General features: G+C 37.1%; 2 protein-coding genes across 2 annotated transcripts in view; both read left to right on the top strand.

The window, feature by feature from the left end:
- The window catches only part of agtr1b (angiotensin II receptor, type 1b), a 20983-nt gene extending 176 nt beyond the window's left edge, over nucleotides 1-20807 (top strand). Inside the window, exon 2 of the mRNA XM_060869587.1 lies at nucleotides 16751-20807. Within this exon, the coding sequence (XP_060725570.1) occupies nucleotides 16879-17970 (1092 nt within the window). The 5' untranslated portion in view covers nucleotides 16751-16878 and the 3' untranslated portion in view covers nucleotides 17971-20807. The remainder of the gene's footprint in view (nucleotides 1-16750) is intronic.
- A 1156-nt stretch (nucleotides 20808-21963) lies between these two features.
- The window catches only part of cpb1 (carboxypeptidase B1 (tissue)), a 10269-nt gene continuing 4732 nt past the window's right edge, over nucleotides 21964-27500 (top strand). The window contains exons 1-7 of the mRNA XM_060869580.1: nucleotides 21964-22108; nucleotides 22208-22283; nucleotides 24698-24822; nucleotides 25183-25282; nucleotides 25396-25497; nucleotides 25859-25963; nucleotides 26875-26985. Of these exons, the coding sequence (XP_060725563.1) occupies nucleotides 22044-22108; nucleotides 22208-22283; nucleotides 24698-24822; nucleotides 25183-25282; nucleotides 25396-25497; nucleotides 25859-25963; nucleotides 26875-26985 (684 nt within the window). The 5' untranslated portion in view covers nucleotides 21964-22043. The remainder of the gene's footprint in view (nucleotides 22109-22207; nucleotides 22284-24697; nucleotides 24823-25182; nucleotides 25283-25395; nucleotides 25498-25858; nucleotides 25964-26874; nucleotides 26986-27500) is intronic.

Genomic DNA, 27500 nt, shown 5'->3' on the forward strand with positions numbered 1-27500 from the left:
TACATAAAGGATTTTCTGTATCATCTGCACTGAATTGCTTTCTGGTTTATTGCTGTACTTGTGTGAGATAAAATAAAAGTAGGTGAAGTAGGAACATGATTTTCTTATGGCTTTTAACATAAATGTAGAGGGTTTAATATTTAAGATTATTCAATGAAAATCTTATTATTTAATAAGATTTATGTAAATATAGTTAGGGTTATATTCTAGTTTAAATGCAAGTAAGTGGTTTTTGGTTTTGTTTGATTATTCTAGGTCAGTTCTTAAAATGTGTGTGTGTGTATGTGTGTGTGTGGGAAACAGGCTGAAGGAATGAAATGTGCGGAGTCAGAGTAGCAGGACTGATCCAATAAAACAGTTTAAATCAGTTGTTTCATTTCTCTCAAGTGAATTCTCCAGGCATTAGTATGTGTGTGTGTGTGTGTCTTTGTGTGTGAGTGTCTTGGAAACAACAGGAAATAATGTTTGTTCAGGCTTGAGTCAGTAATGTATTTTAAACCTGTTGTTTGAGAGGGACATCTGACGTCAATTTTCGCGCGTGTGTGTGTGCGCATGTTTGTGTTTGTGTGTGTGTGTGTGTTTGCATGTGTATGTGTCAAGCACACAATGTAATGTGTGAAGCTGTAGTAATCGCACCACACTGAAAAACTAATAAAGTTTTACTGTGATTTTTTTCATGATGTACCATAATTATCGCCACCCTTCATTCTTTCTGGTTTAAACCTATAGGGACTCTGTGTTATATGCATTTTTTGAAAATATATTCCAAAACAAGAAGTTCTGGAGTTTCTGAAATGTACAGTATGTTCTCTCTGGTTTTCTTGGTTTCCTTCCACCTCACAGAAACATGTTCCACATGTTCTTCCAGAGGATTGGCTATGTGTGTGTGTGTGTGTGTGTGTGTGTGTGTGTGCGTGCGTGCGTGCGTGTGTGAACTGTGTGTGTAACGGGCAAGTGGTAGCCTAGTGGTTAAGGTGTTGGGCTACCAATCGGAAGGTGGTGAGTTAGATCCCAGGTCTACCAAGCTGCCACTGTTGGGCCCCTGAGCAAGGCCCTTAACCCTCTATTGCTCAGTATAAAAAAATGACAATGTAAGTCACTCTGGATAAAGGTGTCTGCTAAATGCTGGAAATGTGTGTGTGTGTGTGTGTGTGTGGGTGTGTGTGTGTAGGTGTGTGTGTGCGTAAATGGTACCTTTGTGGGACACTTTGGAAATATGACCCAGATCTGTAAATTTAAGACTAAGTTGTTCTCTGAAGGGGTGTAATTGCTTTCTACAAAAAAGTCCTAGATGGAATTGAGCACTGAGTCACTTCCTCTAATGACTCATCATTGTAGAAAGGACATTATTTACTGTACATTGACATTATTTCCTGTCCAGTGTCACCCAAAGGAGGATGAGGTTCACGTCTAAATCTGGTTCCTCTCAAGGTTTCTTCCTCATATCATCTCAGGGAGTTTTTCCTCATCATTGGAGTAATCCTCTCTGTATTGTAGTAAATTGACTTATTGTTCTTATTATCTCTGAAGCTCCAAAGACTCTTGCTGAAGTTCAGGTGCAAATTTGTTTACCCTTTTTTTTTTTTTTGTTTTGTTTTTTTTTTTTAGAAAAAGCTTCTTTTTATGAACATGGTATAATATCCAGTGTTTGAATTTTTAAAGAAAACAGCATGCACATGGGAACAATTCCTGCTACATCTCCGTCTGTTCCGGACTCTTTATGATGCCGTTTTTGTTATGGTCTGGAATGTGTTTGAGAGTATTTTAAAGTCATGTATTTTTATACTACTTTCCTGACCCATATGACCCCATCTGTCTGTTTTATCTGCTTTTGCCACCATAATGGTGTGCAGAGTAATTCTCAAGCTTTTGCTAATGTATGATAATTGCTCATTTAATTGCTTGTAAATAAATAAATAAATAAAGAAATAAATAAATAAACAAATAAATAAATAAATAATGTAAAACTTAGTTGTAAACACAATTTTAGTTACTGTAATAGTGGTAGGTGGGATTGGTGTCTGTTTTTGCGCTCTCTCTCTCTCTCTCTCTCTCTCTCTATCGCTATTTCTTTCTTTCTCTTTTCCAATTTCTATCTATCTATCATTAACATTATTATTTTATTTTTGTTTTCTTATTTGTGACATCATTTTAGTTATGATAATGGCAAATCTGTTCCTTTTTCTGAAGATTGTGGTATAAAAAGTATAGAAATATAATTATTAAACCTTTCTCTCTCTCTCTCTCTCTCTCTCTCTCTCTCTCTCTCTCTCTCTCTCTCTTTCTCATTCCATATACTCTGTAGCTTGTGTTAGACCCAACATATCCATAGCAGTGTTCCTGTATTGGATTTATATATATATATGAAAATATAGATAAACTATAAATACACAGATCAATAAACATGTCAAACAAACTGTGTTTCAGGTTCTGGTGATGATCAGATGATTTGTAGTGAGCTTTGTGATCTCTTAGTGTACTTTACTGTAACGTGGTGCCCTTTAGCACTATACAGCCTAGTGAATATAGTAACCATAATTTATCTATAACAATATAAAATACAGATTCTAACTCATTTAAACTTTTTTAACCTTTTTACCACTATGCTGGCTTTCAAAATGGTCTCCTCTGTCATTTATAATCAGAATAAACTGAGAAGTTTATCACTAAGAGTTTTATCTAAAATGAGTCAGGACTCATTGTGTGTTTTCGACGTGTGTTTTTCCCTCAGTTGATAAATTTGAAACACTGAATTTTAAAAGTGCTTGAAAATTTAATATATATTTTATAGGTTTATGAACAAGCAGTTGGAGCATCTAAGAGATGGAATGGTCATTTGTCTGAAAGAAAAAAAAAACAGAACTTTGTCTATAAAAAATATATCTCTTAGGGGCTTTTTACACCTGGTCACTTCATGCGTTTTCTGTGATCAGATAGCTATCCGATGGTAAAAAGACCAGGTCTAAATGCCCTCCGAAACGTTTTCGAGACGGATATAAATCCGATGGTTCAAACCACTTCACACTGTAAACCCAGATAAGTTGAATTTACTTTAAAAATTTGAGGAAACCGGTTGCCTTAAAAAAATAAGTAATGTGTAATGAAAACCTAAGTACATTTAACTTAAAATGTTAAGTACATTACACTCAATTCAAATTTGATTTAACTCGACATGTTTTGCCAAGTTAACTCCTTTGCACAATTAATACACTTAATATGTACCAAATACCTAGTTGTAGCTTACTTATCTTTCTTCCCCTAGTTCAGGTATCATCATTAAATTATTATTTCAGTTTTTAATCCGGTGCATTATAAACACTTATTCCGATCAAGGAATCAGATGAAACATTTGTTGAAAACACCCTGGTCTAAATGCCCTCCGAAACGTTTTGGAGACAGATATAAATCCGATGGTTCAAACCACTTCAGGAGGTGGTCTGGGACGCATTTCAGATGAAACTGGACAGGTGTAAATGAATGTGGTTGTTCAAGCCACATACGTCAGCGCTATACTCCTCCCAAACGGAAGTACGTCACTCGCAGGTGATCTTTCACCCAGGCGTCTCGTCGGGGCTTAAAATGCGCTGCTGCCTCCAGCGACAATGCAGCAAACAGTAAATGCTGTTTTTTGTAGGAACCGCATACACCAAAGCGTGTTCCATTTCAATTATTATTAAAGTCCTAATGTCATGTCTGATCACACATCGTTCTCTAAATACTTTCATCATGTTGCTAAACTTCTTCTATTAATCTCTATTCATTGTTTGTGAGTTTTACTGAGACAAATACCTTCTTAAGGTAAAGAGAAGCTTGTAGATAAAAGAAGAGTCATGTTTTTTTGAAACAGAAACTGTTAAACCTTTATCATTACTTTTATCTTGATCTTGCTATATCATTGCACAACGATCTGATCTCCACTTCAGCCACAGCTCGCAACCTTGGGGTAACCATGGACAATGAACTGTCCTTTTCCTCTCATGTTGCTAATGTGACTCGCTCATGTCGGTTTCTTCTCTACAACATTAGAAGGATTCGGCCATTTCTGTCCACACAGGCTGCTCAGGTACTTGTTCAGTCTCTTGTCATTTCTAGACTGGATTACTGCAATGCACTGCTGGCAGGTCTACCTATAAACGCAATCCGTCCTCTGCAAATGATCCAAAATGCAGCTGCACGGCTTGTTTTCAACCTGCCAAAGTTCTCCACACCACCCCGCTTCTGCGATCCCTCCACTGGCTTCCGGTAGCTGCACGCATCAGATTCAAAACACTGATGCTGGCCTACAAAGCCAAAAATGGACCAGCTCCCTCTTACCTCAAAGCCCTCATCACTCCTCGCACTGCACCCCGCGCCCTCCGATCTACCAGCACTGCTCGACTGGTTCCACCATCTCTCAGGGTAAGAGGCAAGTATACTACAAGACTCTTCTCTGTTCTGGCACCAAGGTGGTGGAACGAACTTCCCCTAGAGGTCCGGACAGCTGAGTCATTGGATATTTTCAAGCGGCGGTTGAAGACCTACTTATTCAGGAAACACTTCAACTAGCACTTCTTTCCTTATCTTTCGCATTTTTAAAAAAAAAAAAAAACCTTTGACACTTACAATTTCATTGTAACTTTGAACAAATGTTTTAAACTCATGGTATCTTAACTATGTAACCTAGTGAGCCAGGATTAATGTATTCAATGTTAGAGATTTAAGCACTTATGTAAGTCGCTCTGGATAAGGGCTTCTGCCAAATGCTGTAAATGTAAATGTAAATGTTTACACAAAATGCATCGAATGACCAGCAATGTCCTAAAACCCAAGAAGTCTTTCGTCATTCCCACTCCACCTCCTGACAAACACTATAAACACCGCTTTCTGTTAAAAACTGAGAATCAGTCAAATCAGAACAATGGCAAATTTCGTTCTGCTCTGCAGTAACCATATTGGAAAGTATTAAAAAACAAACAAACAAACAAAAAACCTTAGCAAAGTCTTTCAAATAAAATGAAATAATAAACTTTTCCACACAATCACAGTCTACTCAGGTGTCCTTTTTCATTCTTGTTATAAACTAGATTCGGTAATGAGATATTTAAGATGAAGCGCTCGAAAGAATAAAAGATATTGAGACAAATTCTTTTTTCATTTTTATTAAATAGTCTTGTTTTAACTTCTCTCTTAGTTCAAATCCTCAGATGAGTAAAAAGCCACTCAAACAGGCTGAACAATCCTAGATTTGAAAGAAAATATTCAAAATAATCAAAATACACTTGCCCAGGTTCATGATATTTTCACTTGTGAAAGTACTGTATCGTTTATTATAGTGGATAATAATGGATAACTAGAACGTACATTTCCTGAAGAAAATGTGAATGGTGCTTGCACGTGGCAAATCCCGGTGGCTAGTCGAGACGAGCATGTGACGTCATCTGAATACTCTTGAGGAAGTTTTCCTCATTGTGCTGAGTGTTTTGATATGTCACATGTCCATGTTGTGCTAATTTTTTATTTTCACGTGACATCACGTGACGTCATCAAAATACATGTGAGGAAGTTCCCTTCATTGTTCTGAGTGTTTTGAAATGTCACATGTCCATGTTGTAAAACGTTTTTTGATTTTGCATATTTTGGGGGCGGGGCTGCGGCACAACCGGAACACCAATTTAAAACTTTGTCCAGAGTATCACCCTAAAGGAGTTGGCCAAGTTTGGTGTAGATCGTTCGAAAGCTTGCAGAGTTATAAACCTCTATAAATTTATAATGGGAGTCTATGGGAAAAAAGGCCATTTTGAGACCCGGTACTCGATTTGACACCTCATTCATGGGTCTAGGACAAAAGCTGCGGGACAAGATACGCGTGGAAGTTTTGTCCGGCACAATAGTAATGATGTTGCTTTGCAAGCACCATTAATAAAGTTATAGCTTTTTCTCTATAAGGATCTTGACAATTCGGTAAAACATAGTAATCACTGTGTGTAATATTTATGCAAATAATTCTTGCTTACTATATTAAAGAGTGTCAATAATTATGAATCACATTATATTATGTTTAAAAAAATATATGAAACTTGATATTGCTTTGTTTATCCAATATTAAGCTATATTTCTGCTTTAATGAGGTGCTTTGCGATATCTATTTAATGTTATCCATGACATTAGCATGATTTTTGTGGTGGTGTTTTATGCTAACTTCGTTTTTTTCATACTATTATTTAAGTTTAGTCAGTGAAGCCTCTCTGAATAGTGTCTGGGTCTGTGGATTGTTTTGAAGCTCATATTGCTCTGTTGTTAGACCTTTTGTTCATGACACTGCTTCATTTTTGGCTCTTTAAGAGGGAGTGAGTAAGTGGAGGAGTGATAAAGTGCAGACGCTGCTAACAGAGTGCTTGTTAGTTCATCCAGAGCGAGCGCTCATGTTTCTACACTTTGCACGCTGCTTAGAGATTTTGACGGTAAGAACGATTCAATGTGAATGTTTAGCATATTGTTAGAATCCTAGATTTAATTTACGTATAATGAAATTGACTTGAAATTGCTTTATTTGTCTTTGTCGTTAACATTTTCCTACATTATCCTTAAATTCGCTTGACTACCTGGGAAATGTGATGCAGCAGAGCTTTAATCCTCAGATCAGCTTCAACTTTCATGTTGATTCTGCTGCTAATTAGCTGAGCCAAGTCTGTGCCATAACGTGCTGTATAGCTACATTGAATTCTAGGTCTTTAAGTCGAAAGTTTCCCATAACCTCTTAACAACTTTATCTTCTCGTTACAGTTTTTCTCTGTTTCTATGTTTTGAGCCAAAGAACTCAATACAACTTTTATTTATTTATTTATTTATTTATTTATTTATTTATTTATTTATTTATTTTTAATGCTTGGTGGTCCAGGAGCAAGATTCTGTGCTCTCACCACTTTAACCCAGGTTCGATTCCTGAATAGGGAACCAACTCAGCCACAGAGGGGTTAACTCTCAGTGCTGGTCTCTATTCTGAATAAAATGGGAGGGTTGTGTCAGAAAGGGCATCCGGGGTAAAACCTGTGCCAGAATCAAAATATGAGGATCAGCTGATCCACTCACAGTAAAACAGGAAGTACAATTATCTACAATTTGCACAATAACTAAGCACACATGGTTCAACGATTAAAGCCGACTCTTCTTCACTTCTTTAACTTATACATGTTCTTTTGTAGGGGGGCACGGTGGCGTAGTGGTTAGCACGTTCGCCTCACACCTCCAGGGTCGGGGTTCGATTCCCGCCTCCGCCTTGTGTGTGTGGAGTTTGCATGTTCTCCCCATGCCTCGGGGGTTTCCTCCGGGTACTCCGGTTTCCTCCCCCGGTCCAAAGACATGCATGGTAGGTTGATTGGCATCTCTAGAAAATTGTCCGTAGTGTGTGATTGAGTGAATGAGAGTGTGTGTGTGCCCTGTGATGGGTTGGCACTCCGTCCAGGGTGTATCCTGCCTTGATGCCCGATGACGCCTGAGATAGGCACAGGCTCCCCGTGACCCGAGGTAGTTCAGATAAGCGGTAGAAAATGAATGAATGAATTTTCTTTTGTCATTAAAATTGGCAAAGGAACTTCTGGCAATTTTCTGTAATCTTAAAAAAAAACATGTGACTTTACAATTTAGAAATTTTAGACATTTGCATATACATATGAATTATCTTTGTTCACATGTAACACCTTACTACAAAAATAAAAGTACTGTATACACACAAAGGTGCAGAATCAGTTTCTGTGTAATACAGTGCTGATTTTTCCCATTAAAATGTTTATATAAACTGACGAAATCTGTATCTAAAAGCTCAGTGTGATACAGTGTGAACATTTTGGCAAAAAAACTTGACAAAATAACCAGGTTGTGAAGCATTCAAAAAATGACGTAATAGAGAAAAGAAGCACTTGAGTTTAAGAGTTGCTGCTAGTTACTCTTGGGTTTGCTGTCAGGTGTGTTGTTGTGTATGTTGTTATTATATCTTGTATGAATTCACCTGATTCCCATTACTCCTAATGTGGCTTGTTATTTATACTCCTCCTTTTGTGTCGACTCTGACGAGTCATTGATTACATCACAATGTCATTGTCACATTGGGAGGAGGAAGACAGACCCAGATACAGGATAGCTTCAAATGAGTAGGGTTTAATAAATTCATTATCTTCTAACGCTTATCCGAACTACCTCGGGTCACGGCGAGCCTGTGCCTATCTCAGGCGTCATTGGGCATCAAGGCAGGATACACCCTGGACGGAGTGCCAACCCATCACAGGGCACACACACACATTCATTCACTCACGCAATCACACACTAGGGACAATTTTTCCAGAGATGGTTTAATAAATAATAAACATAAAACAGGAATACAGACAAAAACTAAATAGGACAAAGGACAAGGGTACACTGATGTTACACTGAAAATACACTGATGAATTCACTGACGATGATTCTGCGCTGCCATCTGCAATGCAGCACTGTTATATAGACATAATTAACTATAGGGAACAGGTGTGTAGAGACGGGGAGGAGTAAACAAAGGCGGGCAGACACGTGACACGAAACATACTGTACACAAACGCACATGGCCAAAAGTCCGGGCTGAGTTCTGACAGCTATGTTGTTTTCTAGTGCTCTCGTTTTTGGTTAGTACCATGTCTTGTTTAAGTTGAGTGACATTTTGTTGTTATGTTCTTGTCCAATATACAATTCAATTCAATTCAGTTGTATTTGCATTGCGCTTTTAACACTGGACATTGTCTCAAATCAGCTTTACAAAACATAAGAAAAAAATTAATATAATACAAATATGAATATTATACAAAGATTCAAGATTAATATTAGACTTAAATTAAATGTGTTTGTCCCTTATGCCCCCTTTCCACCAGAAAGAACTTTGTGCTGGTTCAGAGCTAGTGCTGGTGCTGGTTCGAAGTTGGTTCCACTGGCAAGCCTTCTAAGAACCGGTTTGCCTTTCCATGGGCTAGAGAGCCATCACAGGGCCAAGTATTTCACCACTGTATACAACATTATACAGCAACGTTGTACAGCGGCAAACACAAACACAAACCCCACATCAACAATGGTGGATGTTGCTTTACTGTTAATGCTCATGGCTTAGCAAACTTACATTGGCATCCAAACACTGTGAATCCTGATTTAAAATTATTTAAAAATGGCACTAACAACGTTCTCTTTTGTCTTGTTGGTCACAGTAACCCCACCCCCAGCCCCTGATGCAAGTGGTTCATAAGTCTAGACCAGAAACGTTTTGGTGCTACTTAAGAACCACTTTTCCTGGTTTAGAGCCAGTGCTTTGGGTGTCGAAAAAGAAATAATTGATTTTAAATTAGGCTCCGAACCAGCACTCAAACTGCCTTGGTGGAAAAGTGGTATTACTGTAGATGGAAGAGAAAGAAACCTTGAGAGGAACCACAAGTGAACCTCATCCTCATTTGGGTGACACTGGAGGGTTGTTTAGAGGTTGTTGTCCTCAAAGACCACATGGATTTGGCATCTCCTCTTAAAATGTCTGAAAACTTCATGACACAGAATGTAACTGGAGCTGGTAGCTTTACATGCCTTAGGATCCTCACAGGTTTGGCCTCATCTCAAAAAAGGTCTGAAATCTTTATGACACAGAACACAGCTGGAGCTGGTGCAATCTCAGAATGCCTTTTAATGGGTAGAAAAAGAGAAGCAGTGGAGAGGAATTAGCATAGCGCTAAATGATAATGTGGATTTGATCAGATCTACTGAAGCATGGTTGTAGGATGTATTATATCTATGTCTGGGTAAAGAGATTAGAAAGTCCTGAGTTTTGTGATCTCAAAGAGCGTGAAGGATTTTAGCGTGTTAGAAGACTGGTTAGATACATGGGAGCTAAACCCGCCAAACATCTGCTAATTTTTCACAGAAATCCTACCAAAGCAACATATTAGCACCAGAATTCATTTAGAAATAGATCTATAAACATATTGAACGTGATCCGGATTGAGGTTTTCCTTTAAGCGATATCAGATAGCTCGTGTAACTTCTTCATGTAAATTTACATCGTCTTGCTCGCTGAGCGCTCGGCGTGGCATCTGCTCTTAAGTATACATGCGTTTTGAGCAGAGCTCAGGCGGAGGAGCGTGTCTGCCGTCACAGTGCGACGCAGAAGTGGATAATTGTTTTTATAGTGGCCACAGTTGTGCTGATGCGGTGCATTTCCAGCCCGGCCCTAAGCTCAGCAGGAGACGGAGGATTAAATGACTCATTAACTTGATCACGGAGCACTTTCGAGTGCCTGGCGCCTCTTTTTGCCAGATGGCGTTAACAACCGCTGCTTTTAAGAGTAGCACAGATAGTTTGGTCACTGTTTAAAGCTGGACCAAACGCACCTTCTCGGCTGAGATTTCATCATCGTCCTCCGGGGTGTCGTGCAGCAAGAATGCAGATGTTAGAGTTTTATGGATCTCGTGAGGACTTTTAAAAAATGCTGAAGTTTGGAGACATGTTTGTAGATCGAAAGATTTGACTGAGTTAAATAAGTGGGTCCGACATTTGTGTTCTTTCATCGAAGCTTGGATTGGATTCATTTTAGATATATGTGTTTGTTCAGACATACAGTAATTTGCTTTATTAAGGATGTCGAAAACATTCGGCACATGTGGACATGACTGGAAATTTCTTATACGTGTGCAGAAATTTGTATAAATAAAATGCACACATGTTAACACAATGCAAAAAATATCCAAAGCATTCCAATAACCCAAATACTAACCCTAGGCGCCTCCTTGAAAAATTGACTCCTAAATCCAAAACATATCCCTTAACCATGAGCTTCCTCTAGGTCTGGCCCTCTATTCTCACTGTAGTTTGATTACCCACAATGCTGTTTGACTACCTAGTAACATTTGTGAAATGTTTTTTAACCCTCACATCATCTTTAAGTAAAAGAAGTGATGTAGCAGAGCTTTATTCCTTTCGTTAACCTTCTCATCCTCTCATGCTAATGCTAATTCCATCCAACTAGGGAAGCAGGGTCTGTGACACAACTCAGTGCAACAAGGGCGTTGTATAGCTGCAATACATTCTGGGACTTTATGTCCAACATTGGTATAAATTTCTCCACTACTCTACCTTCTCTTTATAGCTATGGCTCATTTCTCAGAAAAATTAGTTTCCTGTTCACTGCAGATTTGTTCCAAAATCTGTAATTACTGGTAGCATTCAATTGGTTATATAAATCACAATTGTACCTTAAAATTGCAGCTCTGAAAAAATTAATAATATTAAGAAATTAATCATATTACATGGAGAGTACAATGGAGTCTGAGAGTTACAATTCTTTAATTTTGCACTTGTTTCTAATTTCGTATCCAATTTGTTTTTATTTCTAATAATATTATGTGCAAGTATTGCCAAGATACGTCACTACTATATCATTAAACACATGGACAAATATCAACAAAATCTAGCAAATACAAACTGATTATTTTATTGTTCGATATTTTTATTATTTTTATTTATCATAGACTATTTTTTATTTGATACTACTTTCATGATCATTGTTGATTACTTCTGACATGTCAGAAAATCTCAAATTCAAAAATCAAATCTTTGAAATATTTTTCTGAACGTCCGAGTTTCTCAGTTTTCGGTTCACGGACCGAAAGTTTGTATAAACTCTACGAGTTTGTATAAAACCTTACGATCCATTTCAGATCAAACCCATCGGAGTGTCATCTGATCACACGCTTCTACTGATATAGTAGTAATAAGTGATATAGTAATATCACTTATTTGCTTACATTTGAATAGGGGCTTAGAAATAGTGTAAATTTTTTGTGTTGAATATTAAAGATATTGAACATTTACTTCTTGTGCTTTAAATATTACAACAAATATCCAGTGACGGTTGTTGATGTGCAAAAACGCAAATGAGAAGAAGGTTAATCCATTGTTTAGTAAAGTACCGTGTGAAACATCAGATTATGTATAGCCAGGATTCAGGGTTAATCCTGGGAAACGTATGAGCAGTGTGAAAACTCTAACTACAATATCCCAGGATTCTGTTTACAGTTACCCAAAAGATTATATTTCACGTCCGAAAAGCCCAAATGTGTCATTTGTACCTCTATCATGAATTCAGCTAGTATGCTGTTGGTTAGATCATTTTCAAGAAGTCCGTTATAGCTTGAGCTAGAACACAGAGTCATGTTTAAGAGCAGGTCCTGTATTTCATTTCTGTGACTGTCACTGTGTTGGCCCCAGGGTTCCTGACCCACCATGACCCCATGTGCCTAAATCACAACCCACTGACAGACTTCTTCTTCTGAAAATATGCTGTGGAAATAACTAAACATGTGCAATTACTCCACGAGACTTTCTCACACTCTCTTTTTCTATTTTTTTTGTTGTCGCTTATAATCTCAACCATCATGTACGTATACATAAACAGATGCTTGGCAAGTTAACGGAAAATTTGAGTCCATTAGAGGGAAACATGACCGCAAATAAATACTGTTGTTCTGACAAATAATATTTTGTTCTATGATGAAATATTTCTCTCCTGATGGGCGGTGGTCTTATCCAGGATGACTCCACCCCAGCCCAGGTTTAATGAATGGTTTGATATGACAAATAACCTCCACACGTACTACTTGCCCAATTGGTACTACTACCAATTAAAAACCTATGTTTGATTTTGTTCTTCTTCTCCTCCTCCATCTTTTTTTCATATTTTTCACTTTTTCATATTCTACTTCCTATTTATTCTTCTTTTTCATGTTTTCTTCTTCTTCTTCTTCTTCTTCTTCTTCTTCTTCTTCTTCTTCTTCTTCTTCTTATTCTTCTTATTCTTCTTCTCCTCCATCTTCTGTTAGTTGTTATTACTTTTTTCCTATTTTTCTCTTTTTCATATTCTACTTCCTATTTTTTCTTCTTTTTCATATTTTTCTTCTTCATCTTCTTCTTCTTCTGTTAATTATTATTATTATTATTATTATTATTATTATTATTATTATTATTATTATTATTATTATTATTATTGTATTTTTAGTCTTCTTTTTTTATTTCTAGTTTCTTCTTCTTTTTCGTATTTGTATTTTTATATATTCTTCTTTTTCTTCTTCTAATGGACAAATAAAAAATAACCATCAATGATAAAGTATAGATCGATAGATAGATAGATAGATAGATAGATAGATAGATAGATAGATAGATAGATAGATAGATAGATAGATAGATAGAAGGTAAAAGAAATCTTTTAAGAAGTCTGTGTTTAATAAGAATAAGTAAAATAAAATTGCTCACAGTAAATGTAAAAGAACATATGGTATATTTTGGCAAATAACATAGAAATATGTTGAACTAATAATAACTCCAGAGGTCAGGGCATGTCTCTGTCATGTGCTGTGTCCACTTGCTGTATAGAACTTTGTGGGTTTTTTGCATTAAGGAGTACGAACAGGTCTGTTCCATCTGCAGGGACGCTGTAGTGAGTGTAGGACATGTGCAGGAAACTCGGGGTGTTATTTCATCGCTCTGTTGTTTTTGGCACCCTAATGTTCCTCTCCTGCAACAAACACCACATCTGTAACTAATAAAGCTGTTTCTGTTACACCGGGAGGCCTTCGCTGTGAAACCAGAGCAAATCTCCAGCTCATGTGACGCACACACACACACACACACACACACACACACACACGATACCACTCTAATGAAAATATTATACCGCTTAAAATATGACATATTATTGTTGCAATTAAAATGGATCACGTCCTGAAATGTGATCAGTTACAGCAGCTTGATGTGTGGCTAAAATGGATATGGACTGAGGTTGGTATGTAGGGTGGAGAGTAAAAAAAATATGTTTGTAATGTCAATATTCATATTATTAATAATAATAATAATAATATAACTGTGCTTTTTAATATTGAGGCGTTTGTTCCAGTGTTCAGTGAGGGTCAGGTTAATGTGTCAGGTTCACACAGCTGCTCAAGTCTGCTCTCTTGTGGTCTTTAGCTGTAACACAGCGTACGCAGGCTGTACATCCGAGTCTTTATTGGTAGATTAGATTAGACTAGATTAGATTAGATTAGATCAGCAAACACATTCCATCATATTAAATCAGTGAAACAAATAGACAGATTAGTGCAGAAATATGAAAATACAGCAGAGAGAAAAAACTAAAAAGAAAAAGAAAGATTTATTATTGTTATTATTATTATTATTATTATTAGTAGTAGTAGTAGTAGTAGTAGTAGTGATGGTGAAGATGGTGTATTTGGTTGACGTTGATTTTTATTAAATGGGTACTATAATAGTAGACGTAGTAGCATTGATTTTAATATTAGCAGTAGATGTACTGTAGTAGTAGAAACAGCACTGATCTGTTTTAGCAGTAGCAATAGTATATGTGGCAGTGGTGGCTCAATTGGTTAAAGCTCTGAGTTGTTGATTGGCGAATCAGGGTTCAAACCCCAGCACTGCTGAGCTGCCACTGTTGGGCCCTTAAGCAAGGCCCTTAACCCTCACTGCTCCAAGGGGGCTGTATCATGGCTGACCCTGTGCTCTTGCCACAACCTCCAAAGTTGGGATATGTGAAGAAAGAATTTCACTGTGCTGTAATGTATATGTGACATAATAAATAATTCTATTCTATTAGAAGTAGTAGCATTGGCATTATAATAATTAATAATTAGTAGTAGTACATTGATTTTATTAGTAGTTTTAGAAGTAGCAGTATTTGAAGAAGTAGTGGTTCTTGTTGTAATTTTATTGTTAATCTTATTAAGTTGAGGTAAGATACCTGTATTTTATCGCTATTACTGTATACTGTATACAATACAGTGAAACACGGTGTGGCAACTCTCTGACAGCAGCAAGGACATTTAGACATAACACTGAAGTTAAAAAAGAAAAATTTAGAATAAATAAACAGAGAACTTTTATGAAAGTTATACAACTTCTGCAAGTGTATTGCCTTGATTAATGAAATGTGTACTGAGGTGTATACAGTATGTTGTACACTGAAATGTCTATATTAAACATATTAAACATATAAAACCATTAGAGAGACAAAGTGAACTTGAGTGTAAGTTGTAGAGTATAAGCAATAATAATAATAATAATAATAATAATAATAATAATAATAATAATAATAATAATAATAATAATAAAGAAAAAAGATTGCAGAATTTCATTAAAATAAAAATGAATAATATAAATTATAAAGACAGGTGACAAATTGTGTAAACAAAGCACAACACAAAATGTGTAAGTTCGATTCAGTTCAATTCAAGTTTATTTGTATAGCGCTTTTTACAATAGACATTGTCTCAAAGCAACTTTACAGAACATAAACATAGAACAGAAGGAAAACATAAGGAATAATATAAAGAATTAATATAATAAATAATAAAAATTAGATATATATAGTTCACAATGTGTATGTGTTTATCCTCAATGAGCAAGTCTGAGGTGATTTAGGCAGCAGTGGTGAGGAAAAACTCCCTTAAATTGGTAAAGGAAGAAAGCTTGAGAGGAACCAGACTCAAAAGGGGAACCTCATCCTCATATAGGTGACACTGGAGGGTGTGATTATAAATATACAGTCAAATAAATGTACTGGTGTAAGGATCACATCTCTTCTTTAGTATCACAGAGTCCAACTGGAGCCGGTAGGTCTGTAGAAGTCAAACCACAAGCATTATTGTGCCTCATGTAAAGTGTTCTTAAGTGATTTAAAAAAAAATCTCAAATCATTTTCCATTGTTCGGTGTTGTGATGATGTTGGAAAGCACTGTCTAATACTGTGAAGGCCATAGTATATGATTTACATATAAAGTGTCTGGTGTTCAAAATGACATGCTAGAGTTAAAGAATTGTATATAAAAACCCAGCTCTTTTTCTAGAGCTTAATTTTAAAGTGCACTAGGCTAATGTCTGCTGATCTGAGTGATCTAATTAAAAGCTAAATTACAATCATTGAGAAAAGGGCAAGGCTACCAAAAGCACCATGCTTAGTCCCATTAAACCTTAAGTGACATATCGCTACTCGTTTTTCCACATTTTATTTTACATCCTTTAATGAGACGTTTTTAAAGCAGAGCTGCAGGCTGACTCGCCACGGTAAACATGTTGGATTTTCTCACAAGTTTCCACAGACCGGACCCCTGGTGACCTGTTTGTTTAGGTGTGTGCTGATTAGATGCTCACACGCTGAGTCCCAGCCTCCACAGAGTCTGAAATGTGACAAACATCTCTCTGTGCATCTCTCTCTTGCTCTCTCTCTCTCTCTTTCTCCCTCTCTCTCCCCGTCACTTGAACCTCAAAACGTTTCATGGCGCACTTTTCCAAGCATGCTTGTAACATGCTGTACTTCATTAGAGCGGCTCATAACCCCAGCGTCTTTTTTCCGGCAGCTGCATCTATACGAACAGCCCTTTCCATAAACACTGTACATGTTTACTGTTGCATTTTACTACTTGGATGGTGGAAACTGTGAAAGGCCAACCACAGGTTTTTGAAAGCCCGTACATCATGGTTTCAAAGCCTGTTCTCACCATAAATATCATAAAGCATGAGCTGTTCGTGGTGTCTTATTTCGCAAAAAAATGATCTAAACACTAGTTGTAGAGGTTTTAATGAGAAGACACAGCCTAGGAGGGTTTCTTACTTGGCTTTTGGGGCCAGTTTTTACAACCCATGACTGTGGTAATGATAGCTCTCCTTTCTCCTGGATGATGATAGACATTTTTGTTGTTCTCTTTTATAGGCGATGGTGAGGCCGCGGAAAACTGTGCTAGAGAAGTGATCAGCCAGATGCACCCTGTGGACGTAGCACCAAGTTTGCAAATGTAGGCTCTTACGACCTTTGACAGTGTAAAGACCATAAATAGAGAAATGGAGAATCTAACAGCGGAATCGAACGAGGCTTTGCCACTGAAGTGCAACATGACCGGCAGCCACAATTTCATCTTTACCTTTGTACCCGTTGTCTACGCTTGCAACTTCATAATTGGGATGGTGGGTAACAGCATGGTTGTTGCTGTTATCTATCGCTACATGAAGCTGAAGACAGTCGCCAATGTGTTCTTGCTCAATTTGGCTGTATCGGATCTTACCTTCCTTGTCACTCTGCCCATGTGGGCAACGTTCACTGCCTTGGGCTACCACTGGCCATTTGGAAGTCTTCTGTGCAAAGCCAGTGCAGGTCTGGCTATCTTCAACCTCTACACTAGTATATTTTTCCTGACTGCACTCAGTGTGGATCGCTACTTGGCCATCGTTCACCCCATGGGCTCACAGCGGCGGCGTACGCTCCTCTATGCCCGAATTATCTGCGTTCTTGTGTGGGTTTTTGCCTTTGTTCTGAGCATGCCTACTGCACTAAGCAGGGACATTTACAAGGTCAAAGATCACCCCTCTACACTTTGTGGAATCTTGAGTAACAAGCAGATCCATCTTCTGGTGTCTCTCAGCATTTTGAAGAGTGTACTGGGGTTCCTTGTGCCTTTCTTTATCATCATCACCTGTAACTGCCTGATGGGTTGTGCCCTGTTGAAAGCCAAAGGTTTGCTGAGGAAGAGCTCACGCTCTCAGGAAGACGAGACTTTGCGTATGCTAGCTGCTGCTGTCCTGGCCTTCTTCGTCTGCTGGGCTCCTCACCAGGTCTTCCACTTCATAGAGCTTCTGGCAATGCTAGGAGTGCTGAAAGACTGCCATGTTCTGGATGTCATCGACACAGCTATGCCCTTCAGCATATGCCTGGCTTACATTAACAGTTGCATTAACCCTATTCTCTATGGCTTCGTAGGTCACAACTTTCGCAAGAACCTCCTGAGGTTGCTGCACTGTGAGTCAAGACCTGTTACGAGAAATTCCAGTATCAGCACCAAGATGACTACTCTGTCCACCAGAGCTTCTCAAGTGCTGCGTCTGTCTAAGAAAGACTCTGAGTATAACACTAACACCGTGGAAGACCCAAAGACTTAGCACAGTGCGAAGGTCATCTTTCTTGCTTAACTGTTTGTCTTTAAGTTTAAAGATCTTCAAACTATTAATACATATTTTACCATAATAGTTTCAAATGAAGTGTAGGGTTTTTCCATCCCGTTTCAATCCGAAAATGAGCAGCATGCACACTGGCAAGTGCTTTTCCTTCATATACTACACTACAGGCTGTTAGCAGAGGCCAGTTTAGTGTGAGATTTATTTTATTTTGCCAAACTGGGTGTAAATTAAGGCATTGCTTTAGTTGTTCTGAACTTCAATGCCAGTGCCAAAAAAAAACATTTTGCAGAAACTATATGTTTCAGTGCTGCTTGTCTATTGGGATTATTTTATGATATTTGGCAACTTTGTTTACACTGCGTAAGTCACGTCACAACTAACAAATACAAGACTTTAAAGACGTTTTTTGTTTTTTTTTTGCCAGCGCTTTAAACATTATATGTAGTCGTAGTTGACTTCAAGAAGAAAGCAGTACAGTTGAATTACAGACACAAGTTTGTACAGACACAAGTCTGCTTACAGCATGAATTAGTTGAAGATTTGTTTTAAGCTCACTTGAGCTCCTAACCCACTTCCACAAAGGTCACATCCAGCTCCCTCCAGTCCATACTCATAATATCTTACACATTTCTTGACTTGTGTTCATAACAACTAAGATAGACAAGATAAAGATAAACTTTTTATGAAGCTAAACTGTCCTAAATGAACCTTCTTGCTCTCTGTAACATGTTCGTCTAAGCTCTGTCCTGTATTCCAGTAAATCCTTGTCTATTTTTAATGCAAGGTTATGTACATATTGTGAAACACCAGTCTATTAGTGGTATTACTAATCAAACTTGGCTAGTCTGATGGGAAAATCAATGTAAACACTACTTCAGGTTCTAGTTATGTAAACATGCAATCAACCAGTGCAAAGGTTGTCAAAATGTTTAGTCAGAGAGCGCTTTGCAGACAAACTATTTAAAATATTTATGTATATGGGTACAATTATATTTTTATGATTTATATGTATAAAAAGTTTAAGAATGGGGGGGGATGGATAGCTTGTATGTATTATATTATTGCATTGTGAGGGTTTTTTGACCTCTATTGGTCCCCAAATCTTCAGCCTCCATCCATTACTTAAGCAAAGATAACCACTCACTCACTCACTCATTTCACTCGGGTCACGGGGAGCCTGTGCCTATCTCAGGCGTCATCGGGCATCAAGACAGGATACACCCTGGACGGAGTGCCAACCCATCACAGGGCACACACACACACTCTCATTCACTCACGCACTACGGACAATTTTCCAGAGATGCCAATCAACCTACCATGCATGTCTTTGAACTGGGGAGGAAACCGGAGTACCCGAAGGAAACCCCCGAGGCACGGGGAGAACAAGCAAACTCCACACACACAAGGCGGAGGCGGGAATCGAACCACAACCTTGGAGGTGTGAGGCGAATGTGCTAACCACTAAGCCATCGTGCCCCCCAAAGATAACCAAATTTCTAATATTTGTTTCTCTTATACAACTGAGTAGCTGAGGGTTAAGGGCCTTGCTCAAGGGCCGACAAGAGGCAGTTTGGTGGACCTGGGATTTGACAACTTTCTGATTAGTCTACCAACTAAGGTTCACCACTGAGCTATCACTGCCCTGTAGTTATGTGTTTCTGTAGCTAGCTTAACTCCTACCAACTTGTCCAAAATTGACAAAATTTGTTAATTTAATTTTTAACACAACACAAAATGACCTACTGACTTCTTAAGCATCACATTTTCATTGAACAGGTTTAATCGCCATGTCACTGAATTTAATTATGGTTAATGTACCTTAATTAATAATGGTTAATGTACCATTAAACCACATAAGTGAAAAAGAATCAGGGCAGAAATTGTGAGCTAGTCAGATGATGACCTTCAAAGTAAAGGAAAATTTGTGGTCACAGTAGTTGGGTTTTTTTTTTTGTTTGTTTGTTTGTTTGTTTTTTCTCTCGGTCGTACAAAAAATTATCACTTGCTTTAATCAGGTTGAATGAATAATTATAAAATTCCACTCAACTTTTTCCACTCAACTTCTCTTTGGTGCAAGTAAACAAAACAGTACAGCTTATCAAACAGGACAGTGCAGATGTAGCCTAAAGCTAGTGCGTGGTTCAGAATGAAGATGTGATGTCGGGTTTAAACGCTTAGACCAGATTCGGAGAAATGACACGGGGAAGATGCATTTTAATCGCTGTATTTTTATTAACATTGTTCTTAACGTCTGAAGAAAATAATTAAACATACATTTAGACATAGATGCATCAGGGATCTACAGGAGATCTCATGATTAAAAATCATTCCATTCTCATTGCTAATCTCAGTTAATCTTGTATATAGAGGAATTTGTGGACCACACACACAATTTAGATACAAAAAAAAAGATAATTTCAGGTCTTGAGAAGTTGATATGATACTCAACATGTATAAAACACTGAAATATTCTCAGCTTTAGATAGATCAACTTAATATATTCATCTTAACTGTGTATTTAAGACTGCTCACCTGTTGTCTTTCTCTTACTAGTAAAATTGTCATGAGTTAGAGACTGTATGTGGCTGTAAATAGAAACTGATTGTTTTAGTACGTTTCATATTTGTCAAATGTGTACATAGTTGGTTTCGGTATTTGTATTGGTATTTAAAATATGTTGTCTTAGTAACATGTATGGTTTTATATATCATAAAAATGTTATCAATGAATGGATTATTGCGACAAATGTGTGTATTTAGTTATGCAACTTTTGTTTTATCTTTGTGTTGTATCTGTGTGGCAGGCTGGGAAAGTTTTATATATATATATAAATAAATATATATATATATATATGCTGAAATGTTGACATTTTGAACAATCGTTCTGAAGCCCCCAGACTTTTCTGAACTGTTTTAGTCTTTTGCATGGATCTCTACAATATGTAAAGTTCTAGCAAGTAAAAATGGAAAAAGTCTCATGTATGTTATGTGAACTTCATTTGCTATCGGAACGATCCTCTTCCCGCTTCTGAAGCAAGTACAAGAACGAGTATGCCCTGTTCAGGAAACACACACGACGACAGGTTTGTGCAAGTAATAACACATAATACTCAATTAGCTTTAGCAGCTAATGCTGTTACTGATGATGACAATGCAATTAATTAATGTAAAAGTGTGCAGAAAGGTTGCTGATCTAAATAAATAAATATGAACAAAATAGAAAGTTCATCTCTGAAATTCGGGTATCGTAATGATCTCACAGCCGCAATTACAACTTATGGGGTCATTTATGTGCATCTTTCTAGTGGGAGAACTTGTATTTATGATCATTCAGATCTGCACTTTATATAAATCCCAATTTATTTTAAAGCAGCATTGTATACACTATGGCATTTTAGATTCTTTTCTTTGGTTCTTTACACAACATGATCTTAAAAGGATGATCAAAATATTCTTTACTATTAGTTATTTATCATTAATGGAATATTTTCTACATTTCAACAGTCTGAGAAGTCAAAGTATGTTTATTTTCTAAACTGCCACACATTTAATCGTGTATCTATATAAAATGTTGTGTTTCATGATAATTATGAACCTCGAATTGTTGTTGTCTCTGAAAGCTTCTTCCTTAAAAAGTACACATTAAACGTAATGGTTTGCCGAGAGACGTGATGAATACCTCTGTGAGATATATGTGCTACCGTACCACTTTTTATATTAAAAGAATAAATAAAATTTCATTCAGTTTTGTGAACGTTCTTCTCCTGTTGCTCTGAATCTCCTAAACGTCATTCTAATTTGTCCTTTTCAATCTTTTTTAAACCAACAGCTGAAAACATGCATCTACTCTCACTATTAAACACGTGTCCTTGGATTTAACCCCCCGTCTTTTTTAGAGCATCCATAAATACACTCCTTCACGTGTTAATCATTGAGTGAAGACTCAGTTGGTCTGATACGTTGGTGAAAAGGTGGTCAGGGATTGGCACGTTCCTGATGATCCGGGATTATAAAAGCAGGTGATGTGACGGGATCGACAGTCAACCAGCCGTGACGATGAAGGCTCTTCTACTTTTGGGATTGGTAGCATTGGCTCTCTGTGAGCCGACCCGCTACATTGGGTAATTTTTTTTTTTTTTAAATAATACGTTATTGGAATAAAACAAGGGCGGTGAAAACATGACATCTCTTGCCTTTTTCTTTTTCCTTTATTTCTACAGGGATAAAGTTTTCCGTCTGTGGCCTGTGAGCGATACGCACGTATCGTTCATCAAGGACCTGGCCAGCAATATGAAGGTACGTTTATGTGTCACGACTAACCTTTTTATGACAAAAAAGCGGATATCGGAGCCAAGGTTCTGATCTAGGACCAATGAAATTATATTATTCCATTAATCATTCTTGAGAAATATGAATTCATGGCATTGTATTTTAAGGAGCTCGTATTACAGGTTAATTAGATCTTGCTATTTGCATATTTATATTATATTGCTCAGATTAGACCCTTTTAAAGAGTTTATTCACAACGTATTACTCTTTATTCATCAAACTGTGTTGTATTGCTTCATTGTAGACTTCGCAGTCATTTAAAAATTTATAATTAGTCTCTAATAATACACTTCAATATTAACTCATTTTACAGATGATTAAACATGAAATAATAACCCTAATGTACGTATTATTTAAAAAATACCTATCAGGGCTAACCGAAGTCTTGTTTCTTTTAAATTAGATTGTATTTATAACCACTTATATTAGACCATTTCAATCAAACCGAGGATCTCTTGTGTAATAAAATGTTATTGATAATGTGATCATTGATATTAATGTTCAGATTTATGCTTTGTTAAGACCTTGATATGCAAATTCTCAATGGTTGAACCCGGTTAGGTCCAAGGCGATCAAAGTCTTAATATCAATACTTCAGATATAATAATAAGATCAGTAATAAGATCAATAATTAAAATCATTAAAATCATACCACAGTGTTAATTAAGTACATCTGTAGGAGTCACCAGACACAACATAGAAGCTCAGGTAATAACTGACTCATTCTCAAACCGCTAATTTGCATAATGAGGATATTTAAGAATCTATCACAACAAATAATTTGCATTTTTTTAGTCATATTTATGACTCCAGATATTCAACAGATCCCCAATTACAAACCAATACAAACCAAGTATCACTATATGTATGAATAGTATGCAGGGATTAAAATGTTTTTTAATTTGCATTGAACATTAGCTAGTGTCCACTGTGAGCACTGAATGTCTTTGTCATGTCTCAGTCCACAGTGGTGGTTAATATGAAGCTCATATGAAAGTGGACACTCAGAGCTTTAAGAAGAAGTCTTTATTATCACCACACATACATTACAGCTCAATGGAATTCTTTTCTTCACACATCCCAGCTGATTAAGTTAATAATTTGTAGTTTTTCATAAGTATATCTGTTTTTTCTTAGGCTACTAGAGGCAATATATTAATCAAAAAGTTCTAAAAAAAAAAAGAAAATGTTAATTTTTTTCCACAAAAATGTATCTTTAAAGTAAATAGTGATGTATATATATATATATATATATATATATATATATATATATATATATATATATATATATATATAAGATGTGACAACTGCTTGTTCATAACCATCTAAATTTTAAAGATTTATCTTCAACCACTAAAATTACCACTAGTTACAATTCAGTGTTAGGTTATAAGCAGAGGGAAAACACACGTCTAATACACACTGAAAGAACAACAGACTCCTGACTCATTTTAGATCAAATAATAATATGGGTGCCTTAGAACAGAACACGTTTATTCAGGTTTTCAATTTAACTCAAGTGGCCTTTCGAATGCCTATAAGTGATAAGAATTAATGGTGATTCTTGATTTGTCACGAAAGTAACATAATTTATATATTATTTACATATTATTTCCGTTAGTTTTCCCTATAATAACCTATAACTATAATTCTGTTTTATGTTAGAATCCCACTTGAATGTACAATAAATACCTCAGACCAATTTAGTACAGATGTGAAAGCCACAGAGCTTTTTATTCAAATAGAGGCCTTTATTTTGTCACATTTACATTACAGCACAGTCAGATTTTAACTTTGCGTGTCCCAACTTTGGAGGTTAGGGTCAGAGCACAGGGTCAGCCATGATACAGCGTCCTTGGAGCAGAGAGAGTTAAGGGCCTTGCTCAAGGGCCCAACAGTGGCAGCTTGGCAGTGCTGGTTCTTGAACCCTGATCCTCTAATCAACAACCCAGAGCTTTAACCGATTGGTGCACCACTGCCCTTCAAAAAAGCGAACTGCCCCGAACTATAATTGAGGTTCTCTGAGTTGTTGTTGATGTTTTTAAAGTTTGGATAAAATCTATTCAATTCAAATGACCAGGTAAATTAAAACCTTTAAGAATTTAATAGTAAATATACAAACTTTGCTCATGGTGGGTTGTGATGATTGTAGGATTTCCACCACTGTGCATAAATGTAAAAAAAACATCAAGGTTACCATGGTTACACGTCAGGAACCTTTGGAGATTCCCGGAACCCACTTTGAGAAGCACCGGATTACTGTATTAAAGAAAGTGTGTAAATATTAATGTTAGCATGTTCAGCATGATTAGCTAGATCTCGTTTAAAGAGATGTGACCTGGAGAGTTACTACAGTGTGGTGTCTGTTACGACCTCTGCAGGTGGACTTTTGGAGCCCTGACAGTGCTGACCTGATCACAGAGTTCACCGAAGTCGATGTCCACATCCCTGCTTCTCACGCTGACATGTTTTCCGTCATGCTGCAACAGAGCGGCATGGACAACCAGTGAGTCCGTTAAAAGGAGCAGAATGGACCTGAATGTGAACGAAGGAAAAAGTTTCAATTTAGAAACAAAGACTTTCATCAATGTTAGATTCTGGCTAGCGTTTAGTAGATAGTATAGTATACACTTCTATATTATTACAGTAAATACAATATTTTAATGTAGACTACTGATTTCTAATACTGATTACTAATGTAGAAATTCTGCACTTTTTTCGGTATTATTTCATATAAAGAAAGGTGTGTCAGTTATTTTCAAAATTGCTTCTGCATATAGTTTTCCCTAATATATTTATTTGAATTGTGTTAAAGAGTTGAGTTTGTGTGTGTGTGTGTGTGTGTGTGTGTGTGTGTGTGTTACAGAGTGCTGATTGAGGACATGCATACGGCTATGAGACAGCAGTTTGACAACCACCAGCAGACCAAAGCCCACAACTACATGAAGTACAACAGCTGGACAGATGTGTGTATTTTTTTTCTCCACACACCTAGCTAATGTTTCTCAGTCAGTCTGTGTAGAGTATGTGTTCTAATGGCATACTGGTCTGATGTGATGTGATGTGATGTGATGGACAGATCGAGGCCTGGGTCAGCTCCATCACCTCGGGCAACCCTGCTCTTATCAGCCGGTCGACGATTGGGAAAACGTACGAGGGCCGCAACATGCATCTGCTCAAGGTGGGTGTTGTGTTTCATATCAGAGCGTGACATACTGTACAAAACCCTCCATAACTATCGGAAGAGCAAGGACAAATGATTTGTTCATTTGTGCTACATACCATATACAGTATATTTTGGGTTTGAGATCAAACTTTTGCTGCCTTCTTGGCCAGGTCACTCTTGTAAAAAAGATTTCATAGTATTTCTGCTCATCTTCATATTTTATTCAAAAGAAATATGATAAATGCTATTTAATGTTAAAGTGATCAGTGCTGCCGTATCGCTGACTTGAGGCTTAGTGACCTCAATTAAATGCCATTGCTCCATTTTAAATTTAGAGGAATATTTGCTGATGAATTTACTTTTTATTTTTTCACAGATTGGAAAGAACACTGGCTCCACAAAACCTGCCATCTTCCTGGATTGTGGAATCCACGCCCGCGAGTGGATCAGCCCCGCTTTCTGTCAGTGGTTCATCCAGGAGGTGAAGCCAAATTCACTCACTCACTCACTCACTCACTCACTCACTCACTCACTCACTCACAGACTTTCAGCACCAAACACTCACACTATCAAAGGGGTGTTTGTAAGAAATAAACACTACCAGAATAGTGCTGTGAAAAGGGCCAATTCCAGCCAATTATATTAGAGTGGGCTGGTGCAAATAATACAGTAGGTGGGCAATTAATTGTAGTGGCCCTAACACTTCATCTAGCGTGGTGAGGTGTTTGTTACTGTGACCATGTGACCTGTCTACAATTATTATAATCATTTATAATAACCTTGAAACCTTCATCCTTCATCTTCACCTTGGATTAATTCACTCTCACTCACTCATTTTCTACCGCTTATCCGAACTACCTCGGGTCACGGGGAGCCTGTGCCTATCTCAGGCGTCATCGGGCATCAAGGCAGGATACACCCTGGATGGAGTGCCAACCCATCACAGGGCACACACACACACACACTCTCATTCACTCATGCAATCACACACTACGGACAATTTTTCAGAGATGCCAATCAACCTACCATGCATGTCTTTGGACCGGGGGAGGAAACCGGAGTACCCGGAGGAAACCCCCGAGGCACGGGGAGAACACGCAAACTCCACACACACAAGGCGGAGGTGGGAATCGAACCCACAACCCTGGAGGTGTGAGGCAAACGTGCTAACCACTAAGCCACCGTGCCCACCTTTAGCATTAATTATTGATTTTAAATAATGAGTCTGTTTGTAGACACTAAATTTTCACCGGGTTTTAACAGGAATGCCATGATGTATTTTTTTTTTAAATTACAGGCTTGTATGAATGTCTATAATATTTAGTTTTAGTTCCTCATAATGTCACATGGTTAGAAGTAATCCGTGATGCTGTATCCTTTCCTTGTGGTTAGGCCGTGACCACTTACGGGACTGACGCTCAGATGACCAGCCTGCTGAATGAGATGGATGTCTTTGTGCTGCCTGTCTTTAACGTGGATGGATATGAGCACACCTGGAAGAGTGTACGTTTGTTATTCCTTTCTGTGTCTCTCGTTCAGAAGTCTGACCATTAGCAAAAAATTACCGCTTAAAATGGTGCATCACCCACAGAATATAACACTAATTATAAATGAATTAGAATGATTTATTTATTAATCTATAAATAAATAAGCATGATTGTTTTTATTTATAACATTTTGAGTTATTTGTTTGTTTGTTTACTTGTTTATTTATAATTTTTATATTAAACATTTTATTTTTTTTATTTAACTTTGGCCCATTAATTCATATCATATCCTATTACATCATATATCATGTCATATTATATTATACCATTTATTTATTTGTTTGCTTTTTTGTTTGTTTGTTTACTTATTTATTTCAAGTTTTATATAAATATTTAAATTTTTTACTTAATTAACATTGGCCCATTATATTACATTTGATTAGATTAGATTGGATTAGATTAGATTAGATTAGATTAGATTATACCATTTATTTGTTTTTTGTTTTTGTCTGTCTGTTTGTTTGTTTGTTT

This window comes from Tachysurus vachellii, chromosome 5 (assembly GCF_030014155.1).
Source record: "Tachysurus vachellii isolate PV-2020 chromosome 5, HZAU_Pvac_v1, whole genome shotgun sequence".
Lineage (NCBI taxonomy): Eukaryota > Metazoa > Chordata > Actinopteri > Siluriformes > Bagridae > Tachysurus > Tachysurus vachellii.